We start from the raw sequence: 15,259 nt of genomic DNA on the forward strand, positions 1-15,259 counted from the left end.
CACTGAACTTATCATCAAGTGGATAATGAACCAGCCCCTGATCACTACCATCCCAAATTTATCTTCCAAGGTGTTGGATGTTCTTATGTGTAGCTTAATTTCCATCAAAAGCCACACACAGATTGATCTTAATTCTCAGTTAAATAACTAGATATTTAGTAGCTGGGATGCAAACAACTAACCTGAGGGTACGGCAGCAGTGCTGTAAGGTACAGAGCTGAACACATCTGCACCAGTAGGAAGTGACTGGGATGAAGATGGGATAAAGGCATCACCTGGAGTTGCAGGGGTCTGCAAAATAAGGCAAGATTAGAACACCCTGGCAACCAGACACTGGTGACATCTCAGTTGCTGCTTTTGCTGCCAAGAACTGGCTCTGTATCCCTCTTTGCTCATTAAAAACGTGAGTGGGTGAGAGGAAATCCTGGGGTCGGTGAATGGGTGTGGGCAATAAGAGATAACAAGATACACAGATGGGAAAGAGCAGCAACAGAGCAGCTAGAAACAGAAGAAGAAAACCTCATATAATTGGAAATGTATTCAGTAAAATGGGAACAGTTCTTTCTGCACTCCTAAGATATATGTGAACTCCTACAGCACCTGTTTCTTCATTAAAAAATTAAAGGTTGTGTGATTTTAATAGCTTCACAGGGGATTTGTGTAATCAATTAGTGCTGAAAAAGTAGTAAGGTAATGAGGAATTTTACAGAGGAAAAATGTCACATTGGGTAAAATGACTGCAAACCTTTTTGAAGCCTTTCAGCTTCAGTATGAGGCATTCTTCTTCATGAATATATATAAATGCATTATATTGTTAGAGTAGCCTGCTGAAAGTGGCATATGATAAAGAGACAGGACATTTCTCGGCAGTACTTACAGGGGGAGAGGTTACATCAGGAGGAGTGGACATGTCCCCAAACAGCTCTAGTTGGGTAACAGCCTGCAAATAATTTCAAAAGCAACAGGTCAGGCATATATCCTCTTTTATCCTTTGAGTAACACAGAGTAACAAAAAGCAAATGCAATCTCTCAAATAATTTAGCAGCTCTCAGGGCAAAGAGGTATTCTGCAGATATCTGATCATAATACATTGAAGTTATATAGCACTTTCAGGTGTTCAAAGCACTTCACATATATTATCTTTATAACAACCCTGTTAAGTAAGTCAATATGAATATATTGCTGATGTGAGGACTGAGACTGAGAGAGCATGGTTTGTCGGGAATTCATAGCAGTGGTGAGATTTCAGCAGATTTACTGATTCACAGCTTAGCCTCCTGGCCACTATACTTCAGTGCCAAATTGTGAGGCCTTTGTAACAGATAAAAGTCTGCAGTACTTCACTGGAGAAGATTCTTCCTGAAGGATTGCAAGCATGTGGGAAAACAGAACAGTCTTGATTCTAAGAGTTGAGAATAGTCCAGCAGCTTACAAATTTAGAATAAATATTCCGGTTCAATTCTAGATCTCAGCTTAGTTTAGTTTGTGCAGAATGGGTACAGATTTGGCAACAAATAATTTCTCATTGCACTATTTCCGATAAATTTACTGTACACTTGGTGGGGGAGTGAATTTGCAAAATTGCACTAGCCTATTCTGTCCATCACAACTGCCGGTCCAATCGGGTCTGCCAAACATCCATGTCTTGTTGCATGGGGCCTTTACATGGGAAGAACAATGTGTATCCACTGATCAAGCCACATGACTGATATTCAATATTAAATCTGGGAATTGTTTGCATGGTTTGGGCCTACATGAATTGGCTTTTTCATGTATGTATAAGTGCTTTCCAAATGAGACACACACTGGACATCCAGCAGCCCTGGAAACAAGGTCCTCACAGTGAGCAGGAAGATATAATAGTAGAAAGACAGCCCATCATTTTAAGCCAATCTATGTACAGACTTACTTTTAAAAATATGTATGATGCAATGCCAAATTATCTCATGCCCTTTTCAAGGCCATACATTTTAATCAAAAAGCCAAAACAAAGCTTTGAAGCAGAATGTTACCGATCTATTTACTGGGTAGAGAGTGCAAAAGAACTGTAATAATCAAGAAAGTCTTCCTTTCTCAATGTGCCTTTCAGTCTTGGAGTTCTCTGTCTCCTTAAATGAGTCCAGGGAAAGTATTTTAATTACTTGAGCACAAAGTTTGCTATGTAAACCGCTTTGAGAACTTTTTTGGTGTTGAAAAGCGATATACACATATTCTCAATCAATCAATTTCAATGAAAGTACACTAAAGATGGATGAGCACTTTTTCTTTTAAAATAAAGGAAATATACTTAACACATTCATTGCTTTAATTTGGAAAGAAAAAGGCTAGTTATTCCTCTTGAAAATGTCAGACAAGACAGGCAAGTTACATTTTAAGATGCTTGTTTTGAAAGACAGCATTTGGTCCTACAGAATTCAACATGTAATAAAATGTCACCCATTTTAAAGGTTGCATCCCTCAAGTGGCAAGGAGGTATAACAAATCTACTCCATAAAAGGACCTAGCAAGAAAGATTTTCTCTCTCTTGATTATCATGGGAATAGACTATTTTTCAGGGTCTAAAAGCCAATGTTGTGCTGACAAAGCTGTTTCTTGTTAATCTTTTATTTCCAGAAGGCTAAGAAGTTAGAAAATCATACATGCATACACACACACACACACACCCCTACCTTACAATCAAGGAGGCTTTCATAAAAATAAGCAGCCTCAATGAGAAAAATCCTATTGTTCAGAGTATGTTTGGGATGCCGCATTTGTAAAGTACAGCTGAAATTTACTTATTTCTCACCATTACAATAATGACTCTGAAAGCCAAGCAAACTGGAGAAGTGAAGTTAACTGCGTATCTTTCTGGTTTGATGGTGGCATGCTGTAGTTGCCAGTGTCCTACCACATTCAGTTTTTGACCAGATTTGCAAATGTGGTGGACCTCATAAAACTGTCATCAAAACTGCAGAGTCACTTATTGGATAGTTATGGAATGTTGTGGAGAAAACATGATGTTATGATGAACTGATGAGCAATCTGTATTAGCATGCAAATAATGACACTGATGTTTGGCTAATATACATAAATTGTCTCTTTAGAAGCTAATATTTTCTTTCCAAAAGCATATTCATTTGAAGTAAATGCTCATTAAAAGATTTTCTGGTCCATTTTCATAGAAAATAGAAAATTTGAGGACTGTGCATGTTGGTAATAATAGGAATTCCGCTTCAAAATTCCCTGCCCCCACCACGAGGCAGTCACTCACCGGGCAACTGCCCCAGCTAGGGTGAGGAGAGCTGGTCTTGTGGTAGCAAGCATGACTTGTCCCCATAGCTAAGCAGGGTCCACCCTGGTTGCATTTGAATGGGAGACTACATGTGTGAGCACTGCAAGATATTCCCCTCAGGGGATGAAGCCACTCTGGGAAGAGCAGAAGGTTCCAAGTTCCCTCCCTGGCTTCTCCAAGATAGGGCTGAGAGAGATTCCTGCCTGCACCCTTGGAAAATCCACTGCCAGTCTGTGAAGACAATACTGAGCTAGATAGACCAATGGTCTGACTCGGTATATGGCAGTTTCCTATGTTCCTATGAGGGTGTCCCTTAAAAGCTGCCCAGCACTGGTGCGAGGAAAGCTGGGAGGCTGTGGCCATTGCTGGGAGCATCTGAGGGGCGGTGGGGAGTGACATAGAGAAAGCTGGGCAGTTGCGCAAGGTGGCTGGGATCCGCAGGGATGCCTGTGGGATTTAGTTCCTCCCGAGCTTCTCCTATGTGGATAATAAATATGCCCAGCTTCCCCTCTGTCACTCCCCAGCTGCCCCTCAGATGCTCCCAAGGATTGCTGCAGCTGCTCAGCTTTCTCCGCCCCAGTGCTGGGCAACTTTTAAAGGGCCACTTGGGGCAGTTGCCCTGTGAGGGACTGCCTCCCTATGATGGGGGCTGGGAATTTCAAAGCAGAATTCCAGCTTTTATTGATGTGCACAGTCACACCTTCGCCATTGTTAGCAGAGGAAGGGCCATCTAGGGTAGAAATGAACTGAATGCAAGAGCATACCCTTCTTTCCCTTCAAAACCTCAAAGCTTCCAGAACTTCCCCTGGTAACTTACTCCTTTGCATAACTGCTTTTATAGGCAGGATGTTTTTCCTTATGTTTGTCTTATAACCATTTTCCTGTGGCTTTGGTCTGGTTCTCACATGTGGCAGTCCTCAGATTTTCACCCTTACTGCTGCTACGTCACAGCAATTAGCACAGAGCTTCCAGCCTGGTGGTGAGTCTGGCACTCGGGGTGTGACTAGTGACATGTTCTTTCAGAACATGCATGTTCAAGAGAGAGAGAGGCAGAACACCCAGAGAGACCTCTGCCACCTATCCTGGATGTCTGCTGCCTGCTACAGCAAGCAAAGGCACGCCGGCCAGAGTCACATCATAGCGTGATGATCCTAGCAGTCTTCCTAGCAGTGTGAGTGACCCTGAAAATAATTTTGTGTGCCATAGGTTGCTGATCCTTGTTCTAAACCATTGTTTAGATGATTGTCTGAACCAAACCACTGTAGTGAGCTGAGCTGAGCTCCCATTGTTCTTTTCTAAAGTGCCTTAAAGAGAACAATCAGCTATTTATTTGAGAACAATCAGCTGTTTCCTCTCAGTTAACCATATCTAGTTCTTTGGACTTTTTCTCTGATAACTTCACCTCTAGACCTTTCATCGCCCTCATATTTTGCCTCTACATCTTTTCTCATTTGTCAAAAGCCTCTAAAAATTGGTAAGCAGAAACATAGCACTATAAGGGTTGTCGATTTTTTAAAATTTCATGATTATTACTGATTAGAATATAGAAATCAAGTTGCATTCATTGAGCACAATACATCATTACTGAAGTCTGTTGAAAGGTAATGATTCTGCTGCCTCTTTCTCTCCCCAGCATAAGTAACCTCCTTGGCAAAGGGACCTGTTCTTTTTGATTATGTTGTAAATCTTCACTAAAGTAATACAGAAGTATTAAGAAAACTTTGGAGTAGTGAATTTCCTTGGTGAGAGTGAATTCAGATTTAGTAAACAAAAATATGAAGAGATTCTACTGCATTGTTAAAGCAAACTGTTAATGCTTATGTCTTCGATATGCAACCTAAACATCCACTTTTATGGCTGAGCCATCAGATTCCTTTAATAGTGCTGTGACCAAAAACCGTTTGTCAGGAATTGTGGTAGTTTCTTTTGTTAAATGTGAATTTTTCTGGATGTGATTAGAATAGGAAAACTAGCTAAGATATCCTACATATTTAAAGTTTTATTTTTGTAAGCTATACAGGAAACAATTGAGAAAGAAGGTCTGGGATTCTCAAGAAGGTTTCCACTCCATCCCTTTGGTCTAACTTTTGATGTCTTTAGTATGTCTTTGACTTTTCACTTGCTTTGTCTTTGGACCATGTCTGGGACTTTTCTCTGACTCAGATGAACTCAGCTGGGGAAAGGTTCTGTTAGTTTTCATCCACAATGTGTTTTAGAACTACAGCTCAGAAGCAAACAGCTTCTGCCCTGAATTTCTGGCCAAGTAACCCATTGTAAAAAGCAGCCTAAAGTTGTGAGTACTTTGATGCTACATATTTGGATTGTAGCCAGAGTCTGCATTAACCAGAGCTAATCTCTACTTAGCCAGTTTATAGACTCTGCTAATTATTTTGGTGACTTTATCTATCTCTACAAAGATTTAGCTTACCTGAGTGACTTTATCAAGATTTTCATCTATGTCCAACAACAAGTTTCCATTCTCCAGCTGTAATGCATGATTGATGAAAATGAAAGTGAATGATTTATGAAAATGGCATGTACTGCTGAGCACAACAATGATGACTTCAACAATTATAGATTTTATTTCCAAAACAAGAGCTCTTTTGTTGTTTCTTAGTCAGATGGTTTTGCTTACCTCAGTGACAATCTATCATGCTGAACATGTGAGTTTGTTTCAATGCCAAGATACAATGCAAGTGAATCTGTGGTGTAACACATCCATTGAACAGATATAAAAAGAGTTCTCAGGGTTCTAGAATACCAAGAAATGGGACCCAGGGTGGGGGATGTTCAGAGAAGAAAGGGCGCAATTTGCAATAGCCTCCACTGAGTTCAGCTGGGCAAAGAGAATGGACTACAGCCTACATCTGAGGGAGGGAAGGATCTGACAGCCACCTCCTTCACTGTGGTCACCAGGGGCAGGTTTAACCCCCACCTCAGATAGGCCTCTTTACTTTTCCAGGCATATGTTAATCAAGGCAATTGACACATTTGAGGAAAAGAAAGCATTGCAATTCAGCCACTATAGTGGGGCAAAAACCCGCCCACTACCTCTGACTTGAGGATGGTCATGTTTCCATTGATAAGGACCCTCCTGAGGTGAATTATGGATTCCTGCAGGCCTCAAAGAATGCATTACATCCTCCAGGTATCAGAGCAATATTTAGTGTGTGGTGTAGTGGTTAGAGTGCTAGACTAGGACTGGGGAGACCCGAGTTCAAATCCCCATTCAGCCATGATACTTGCTGGTGACACTGGGCCAGTCATTTCTCTCTCAGCCTAACCTACATCACAGGGTTGTTGTGAGGAGAAACATAAGTTTGTAGTACACCGCTTTGGGCTCCTTGGAGGAAGAGCGGGATATAAAAAGTAATAAATAAATAAATAATGAAATAAACAAATATTTGTTGTTGTGTATAAATATTTGTTGTTGTTGTTGATATTGCATCTATCACAATGAGGGACATTTCACTGGCAAATAATAAATAATGTCTTCTGTATGTCCTGAATTGGCCAAAGAAGCATAGTTTCACAACACTGATAACATTATCCACACAAACTGTTGAACAAAGGCATGTACTGTATGCTGATATGTGACATCTGTGATTTGTAAGCAGTTGTCCTGAAAGAGCCAGCGCGGTGTAGTGGCTAGAGTGCCGGACTAGGACCGGGGAGACCCAAGTTCAAATCCCCATTCAGCCATGAAACTAGCTGGGTGACTCTGGGCCAGTCATTCTCTCTCAGCCTAACCTACTTCACAGGGTTGTTGTTGTGAGGAGAAACCTAAGTATGTAGTACACCGCTCTGGGCTCCTTGGAGGAAGAGTGGGATATAAAATGTCAAAATAAATAAATAAATAAAATTAAGTTGTATGATTGGGCATATGTATGAGACTGGGCTCATTCCTGATTTTACTACAGTAAAATCTTTGTTCCGTTCCACTTTGTATACTTTATTTGTGTTTTTGTTTTTTGCAGGAATCTATTTAGAAATTCTCCCAGAACATCCCTGTACTGGGCAGGGTTGTAACATGTGAGTTTTCCCTAAATCTTCACAATTTGGCAATCTAGCAAGACTGAAAACAAACAAAAATAGTCTTAAAAGCATAAGAATTCCAAGGACATTATTTCAGCAGCAAAGGGACCACCTTTGCACCACCCCCACAAAATCACCCCGTTAAGACTGGCTGCTGGCAGATTTCTAAAATGCAGCAAGCAACTTTGATCTGGCAACGAGACATTATGATTCAACGTGATCTATGTGCTTCTTTTCTCCTCTCAGTGGCTTACCAAGGGCTTACATGTCAGCATACCAGGATATGGACAAATCCTTTCCTCTTTGTGTGATGTTGCCCCCGCCAGCCAGTATCAATCACCTTGGACACCTGCAATCTATCAGTGGGTCCCTCCCTACATACCATTTGGGAATCGTTCTCCTATTGCTCCACTAGTAATGCAAAACTTAATTCTTAATAGTAAAACTTAAACTTAAAACTTAATAGTAAAATCAAAAGCAGCATTTGCCTTCACTTTTTAAGACCTTACTTCGAGGCAGGATGATATAAAGAAGGATGCACTAATGCTAGGATTCAGAGAAGAGTGAAGCTAGTCAGACACTGATAAATTAATCTGTGACAAGACATGCTCAGTCTCAAGCAACAAAAAAGGCCATATTATTCTGGGCAGGATGTATTAATTAATATATGTATATATTTCTTTTGAGCATCACTCCAGCTGGCCTATACCAGTTCTTCACAGTGAACCCTCAGCTGTCTTGCAGAAACTACACAGAATGTTCTTATGAAGGTGTCTGCAGAAATAGCAACAGCGTAACATGGGAGAAACATGCGTACGGCATTCCACAGATGATTAGCAATAACCTGACTGTACTATGGCAGGACTTCCCAGAAAATGGTTCCCTAGCATGTCACTGCATGTCCCGAGTGTCCAATTATCATGTAGCACTTGGGCTGCATCCCCCATCAGTTCTCGTTCTGCATCACTTGCTGCCGAGAAGAAGCTTCCTAAGGGCGAGCCATTAGTGTCTATTAGACTGTGGAAAAGTCTTCAGCAGAGACTTCACAGGGCTACACTGCTCTAAATAGGGGCAAATATTTGGCCCTGCATGTCTGTCTTTGCTTAGACGTTTCAATACAAAAGGTTTCTCCAATTAGAGCAAACAGTCCTCTCCCCACTCCAGCTTCCTTCTCCCCTGTGTGCTGCACGGAACAACCAGAAGTATGGGAAGATACTAGGTTGCTTGATCCTTCTCTGGAATTGCAGCCTTTGTGGATTTCTCCAGGTGGAAATGCAAAGGCTGCTTTTAATTACTTGAAAATCTGTCTCATCTTAGATCAAAACACCTCCCTTCAACCTCCAGCTTAGTCAGTGAGGAACATACAATAAGCAAGCTGTAACAACTGCCTGGAGGGAGAGGAGCAGAAGAAGCATTAATCCTCCTATCAGCAAAGTATTAAGCCTTGCAACAACAGCAGTGTCTCCCCATGGTAGCAGACAAGAGATAGGTGGCAAACCTTTTAAATGCAGAATATTTACAACCAGCAATATTTAAATTAAAAGGCACCATGCAGGTTTCTTAAGCCTTTCCCTTTCCACGCCATTTATCAGTTGGTAGGAAATAAAAGGCAGTGAAGTAAAAGGTATACAAGGAGTTATGCAAGTGGCGGATGCAATGTCTAGCTAAATGAAGGGAAATCATTAGGAAAACCACAAGGGAAGCCCTAGTTTGAATTAAGCAGTACTTTAGTAGAGATGTGCAAATTGATTAGAATGGAATCGATTCAAGCTCGAATCAGGCCAGTTCAAGTGATTCAAACTCAAATCGAACCACCCATAGAATAAAGGGCCTGATTCAAGTTTGAATTGAATCAACCCTGATTTGAACTCGAATCAATTTGATTGGTTTTCTGGTACTGGCTTCTGATTGGCTTGTGATCTCCTTGCTTCTTGGTTGGCTTGTAAAAAGTGTATGGTGCCTCAAGCTATGTGTCCATTATTGGAACAATAACCTGCCCATCTCTGCCTTTTCCTTGTTCCAACTTTGTATAGTATCTTATCAGCCATTTGGCATCTCTGCTGTCTATCTCTCCATCCCAGCCTCTCACTCTCTGTGTACTTATTTGGTAATTTGTATCTCTTTTCCTATTTTCAGGAGTGCTCTCACTCCCCCGCCCCTTCCTTCATCCCTTTCAACTCAGGAATCTCTTTTTTGGTTGCACTAGATATTTTAGTCTGCATTAGGGATATGCAAAATGTTTCAGCGTCAAAACGTTTTGATTTCAACAGGCCATCTCAAGTGTTTTGGGTTTGAACCAAAACACCCTTTAAATAAAGGGTCTGTTTTGAGCTTGAAACAAAGCAATCTCATTTCAATTGAAAGGTTTTGGAGGCCTGTTCTTTCCTTGCTGTTTGGTTTTCTGGCACTGGATTCTGATTGGCTTGCAAATCTTCTTGTTTGGCTTGTTATAATACAAATCAATCATACAGTTGTAATGGGCAACTGTGCCCCCAATGGCTGGGGGGAGGGGGGAGGGACAGGGAAAGGAGGGAGTTTCAAAATGTATTCAATGGGCCTGGGAGGCAGAGAGAGCCATTATACTGTGCCTCTCTTGAAGAGGATACATCAGGAGAGGAAGAAGGAATTCCAGAAAGTTTCATTTTGTGTTTTTTTCAGCACTGTGTATAATATGCTGTGCTAGTGCTGTTATAATTATCTAGTTTTGCAGGATCTCAGATTGAACATGGATGCCTTCCTTCCTTGAATTGTGGTTTATTTTGTTTGTGAGATAGTGTTGTGGTGAGAAATGGACAGTAGCAGCTCCCTGTGTTATTTCTTGATGACTGCTGTGATGAGCTCCATATCTGGCCTTGAGACTGACTTGTGCTTTACTCACTGCTCCGGTCTGCTCTGCAATCTTCATTGTAAAATGTAATCAGTAACAATGTGGCTGAAGTTGTTCTAGTTGAGCTTATGGCTACGCTTGCTGCTAAGGGTGCTGCGGTGTCAACAGTTGCAATACTAGGAATATAGGGAGTCATAATTGTGTGTGAGAGAGCAACTTGCGACAATGATATTACTGCAGTGCGGGCACTGTGGCTGGCAGTGGATTCGGGTTTCCTCATTGTTCCCTTTAGCCAGAACAAGCTGCACTCACAAAGTGCACAAACATCATGCATTGCAATTTGCAATGCATTTTGCAACCCTGCCTTGAAAAACACTGCAGAAGCACACAGTAAAAGGGAATCTGTCCCCTGCAACACAGAACACACATTTCAAACACTGTCCAAATATGGCCAAAAAAGAATCCCCTCCTCCCCTTTTTTTGGTGGCCATTTTTTGTACTGTGTTTGAAATGCATGTTCTGTGTTTTGAGTGTTTTTCAGGGCAGGGTTACAAAATGCATTGCACTCTGTGAGAGCAGCTTGTTCTGGCCATAGGGAATAATGGGGAAACTTAAAACACCCCATTGGTCCCCATGGGTAGCTCCTAGGGACACCAAGTGGGCTGAGTGGTAGGCCATGATGGCTGCTACCTATCACCCAGCCCACAAAAGAAATGGGCAAGCGGGCAATTTTTAACAAATTCTTAACCTTTCCCCTGAATCCCCATAGGATACTATGGGGAAACACCCCATAGCTACTCATGGGTAACAATGGGGTATTTTGAGTTTCCCCATTGTTCCCTATGGCTGGAACACTCAAAATGTTTCAGGTTTTTTCCCCTGTCAAAACAACCAGGTTGACCACTGCTTCAGCTAAACATTTCAGCCTTCTGTGTTTTGTTTCGCAATTGAGACAAAATGCAAAATCTGTTTTGTGCACATCGCTAGTCTGCACTCTATGGTGCATAACCCTTAAATATCTGCAAGCTTTCTGTTTAGTCAACTGTATGTTGTGATGCCCAAAAACACTGCATAGGCTCCAATGATCTGCCGAGTTTCTTTGCTAAATTTGCTCTTTATGTATTAAATAAACTGTTCACTTTGATTAAAATTTGGCAAGTAATATTTTCCCCTGCTAGTCTATTTTGCTCTGGCGTGCATTTAACTATGAGTTTAAAGATCCCTTTTCAGATCCAAAAGGACACATGTTAAGAACTAAATAGGCATGAGATTAGTACATATGATCCCGCTTCACCTTCATGCATGGGCTGAATGTGGGCAAGGGGAGACTATTACAGGGCTTTAGAACTACACAATTCAAGAATCTATTATTTGAGGCTTTGAAAGTCCTTCGTGCAACTACGGTTAATATTAACAAACACACTGCGTGAGGCCTCCTTTTCTTTGAATAGTTTATTAAGCAATTAATGACATTGTTAATTCTTAAAGCCTTTTCAGCAGGAAACATTTGAAGAAATCATAAAAATATCAATGTCTTGACCTAATGGATAGAGACACAGCTTCAGAAATCTAATAAAGTAGTTAATTGCTTTGTCTCTGAACTCAATAATGCATTATTAAAAAGCCTTTTCAAAACTGACACATCTCAAAAATGCAAATTCTGGAAGCTGAGCTGTCTAGACTGTTAAAATAGTTCCAAAGCTTCCCATGTCCTTACGGGCTTCACAAAATGGGGTGTGTACTTGATCCAAAATTCCACCCTCTGTTCATTGTGGATTAAGCTCAGAACATTACACTGAGCACTATGACACATAACACATGTGTAATACACCTTAGTTCTCAAAGTGCTGTACCAAGCAGATGCTTAGAATGGGATGCACTGAAGATATCATGTTATTTGCCAACATTTTTATTATCCACTATACAGGTGAGCACTCATTATTTGCGGGGGTTCTGTTCCCGCCAATTTCCACAGATAATGAAACTGTGAATTAACGAGACCTTGAGTCTATGGGGATTGGGGAGGGGGGCTAGGTTCCCTGAACTTAGAAAAACACTTAAAAAAAAAAAAGGAGGGAGGGGCAGAAATAAAGTTAGAAAAACATAGTACCTTGTTCTCCAGGTCTCCCTCCAAATCCTTATTTTTCGTTTTAAATCTCTCTCTCTTTTTTAAAGAGTTACAAAATGCCTCTGTGTTTGAAAATGGTGGCCAGAAATGACATTGGAAGTCATTTCTAGCCAGTCAGGAATCGCAGATAGGTGGAAATAGTCTATATTTCAAGCCACGGATAAAGAAAAAGGTCTCTAAGACCCATCTGCGGATACATGAAACTGCGATCTGTGAAACCACGGATAATGAGGGTCTCCTGTACCACACTTGTAGTTGTTTAGTATTGTGACTATCTGAATATATATAGATTGTCTTTTAATATAGATTTGGCACTAGGGTATTATTTGATCAATTTTGTCATTGTCAGCCATGCACATTGTCAGCCATGCACATTGTCACAATCTATATATATCTTGGAGAACAGTGGATATGCATCAATTAATGGAAATAATAATAGTACAAGTGCAAATATTTATGAGTGCAGGTATTCTGTTTTGTTAATTTCCTTCTCTTTCTCTCAAAGTTTTAATACTCAACTCATCACTTGCACAAGAATGTTCAGGTCAGGTCAGTTAGCAATTATTTTTGAATGCTGGCTAAATGTATTTTTTGGTGATAGGGTTACAATCTATTGATGGCGAACACAAACTATTCAAGGAGCATTAAGCATTTCAGCTCACTTTTTGACTTTTTTCAGAAGGACTTCTTTTTTTCAGAAGGACTTCTGTAGATCATCAAAATGTGTATTGATCCATTTTGGTTCAACTTGGTTTGTAGTCAAGTTAATTCTAAGCTCCTCTTATGCTGCAGTTGTTTACCTTTAAAGAGGAATCTCATTAAAAAGTATGATCCAGGATTAGGCTCCAATCAACATCATATACAATTCAGGAAATAATTCTAAAATAATCAAAGCGGGGGTGGACCTCAAGTTTGTTCATTGACTTAGTTCCCTTCAGGTGCCTTGGTTAATCTAGACACTTACATCCCTAATTAGACATCCCTAATTAGATGCTAGCTTGTAATAATTATTTTATATAGCTTATTAATGTTGTTCCAAGTAAAGACTGCATGTAGGCATTTTAAAGTAATAGCTACAGTAATACAGATGCTTAAATCCCTTTGATTTTGGCAGAATTTAAGCACGACATAGCTCTTGGATGGGCTTATGTGCTTATAAATGATCACAATAATATGAGTGAATTAGTCATGAAGTTTAGTCTTAGTGGGTAAAAATAAATGCAAGCTGAACTGCTGGGACAGAGGAATAATAATAAGAAAGCTTCAAAATAAATGGAAAACATCATGCATTAACAAAGGTATACATCAGAAGAGATGCACTTTGGCTATTATGGAAGTGAGCATGGAGGCATTCTCAGATCGACCTTTGCTCACTTAGCAGCCCTCCTAACAGAGCACAGAGGCATCTTTTAAAGTGGTGATTCTCTTATATTTAGCAGGGGCAGAAAACTATCCTTATCTAGCCCCTGCACAGCTGACCATTTTATTTATTCATTATTCTATGTAAATCATTTTGAGAACTTTGGTTGACAGTATATAATGATGTTTTAAAAATGTGGATTCCTTGAGCATAAAAAATGAAGAAGAAGAAACTTTTACAACTAATTTGTTAAGTGTAAGATGGTACACAGATGCACACACATAACTGTGATTTTTTATTCAGAACATGGCATTAGACTCAGGACCCCTTCCAACAAGATATTTCTATGAAACTCTGTACACAAAGCATTGTACAAAGATGAACTCAAATCCAAAACTAAGTCATAATGCTTGCTGTGAATTTTCACAGTTATATGCTATTTTTAATTTTCTATTTAGAGTTTTCAAGCACAGAGGCCTGTTTCTTCTTTCTGGAAACAGTTCATCAATTAATGAGAATTAGAGGCCACATTGCAAAACATATAAATGCAAGCACAGGCATGCCTTTTACGAAGTTGAACTCATGCCCATGAGACCCGCCACAGCCTATTTGCCATTGTGATTTATAATTAATATGTACTAATGGACCCTGAGATTTATGCTACAGAGAAATGAATACATCTTTTCTCTCCAAAGGTTTTGTACCAACAATACCACAACATGTGCTCTCTTCTGGAAATGTTGCTGGGGAAAGTTGCTTTTTTTTTTTTTTTTGGCAAGCAAGCAGAATTGGGGTGGGGGGAGAGAAAGGAGAGAAGAGTATGAAAGGGGCAGGGGAAACCCTATGCTCATTTAAACTGGGTTAGGTAGGGTGAAGGGGCAGCAGATGTGTTTGGTCACTTATGCCAGAAGAGATCATTAAGTAATGCGGCAACTGTGCTACTTCCAAGCATTCTCCTGAACAGAAATGGCTGATGTTACTGATGTGAGGGAAAGGGAGAGGAAGTGCAGGAAAGGCTGAGATGCAATGGGTGAACTCCCTTTGGCTCAATTTACAGCTCAGCTTACCAAAACCAGTTCTATATATATTTTTAAAAACCAACCCATTTTCCCTCCAAGCCAAATTCTGAAATATGGACTCAGATGTGCTCCTGCTGATATCATTGTGTGACATGGACTGGATGCCTTCCTTCTAACCCACCAGTGAGTCCTGTAATTCTCTACCCCCTTCTCCTTTTCCAGTTACCACCACCAGTGGCAGTAGTAGAAATGTTTCCCTGGAGGCCTTTCTGTAAGATTTCCCTCTTTGGCACCATGAATACTTCAACAGAAACATCTGAGACATGTAGCTTTCCAAGAATACCTGAATCCTTATTATGGTTCCTGGAATGGGATGCTGTTTTTGCAATGTGCAAGGAACTAAGAGGGAGATGCAAGTGATTCGTTTAAACCTGAGCTGGAGAGGAACTTGGGTTGAAAAATGCCACTCACTTCATAATGGAGATAAGCATGACACACAACAAAATCATGTTCCAAAACCGGTAATTACAAACTTCAGCAACATTGCTAAAGTTAACAATCCATACGGTTAAAAAGCTTCTCTTCCTTACCCTATATAATACATACTTTGAAAAAA

The 15,259-nt window shown here is 40.4% G+C and overlaps 1 protein-coding gene and 1 long non-coding RNA gene across 23 annotated transcripts in view; one reads left to right on the plus strand and one right to left on the minus strand.

Moving 5' to 3' along the window:
• Positions 1–15,259, minus strand: part of DAB1 (DAB adaptor protein 1) — a 1,026,794-nt gene that overhangs the window by 26,166 nt on the left and 985,369 nt on the right. For 21 of the 22 annotated variants that reach the window (XM_053244289.1, XM_053244273.1, XM_053244275.1 and 18 more), the window contains 3 exons: positions 5,703–5,759; positions 878–940; positions 183–291 (listed from right to left, as the gene is read on the minus strand). In XM_053244289.1, coding sequence (XP_053100264.1) covers positions 183–291; positions 878–940; positions 5,703–5,759 — 229 coding nt within the window. The remainder of the gene's footprint in view (positions 1–182; positions 292–877; positions 941–5,702; positions 5,760–15,259) is intronic. The other variant, XM_053244293.1, reaches the window with a different exon arrangement.
• Positions 1–15,259, plus strand: part of LOC128322643 (uncharacterized) — a 58,474-nt gene that overhangs the window by 20,958 nt on the left and 22,257 nt on the right. The gene's annotated exons all lie outside the window — the stretch shown is intronic.

This window comes from Hemicordylus capensis, chromosome 4 (genome assembly GCF_027244095.1).
Source record: "Hemicordylus capensis ecotype Gifberg chromosome 4, rHemCap1.1.pri, whole genome shotgun sequence".
Taxonomy (NCBI): Eukaryota; Metazoa; Chordata; class Lepidosauria; order Squamata; family Cordylidae; genus Hemicordylus; species Hemicordylus capensis.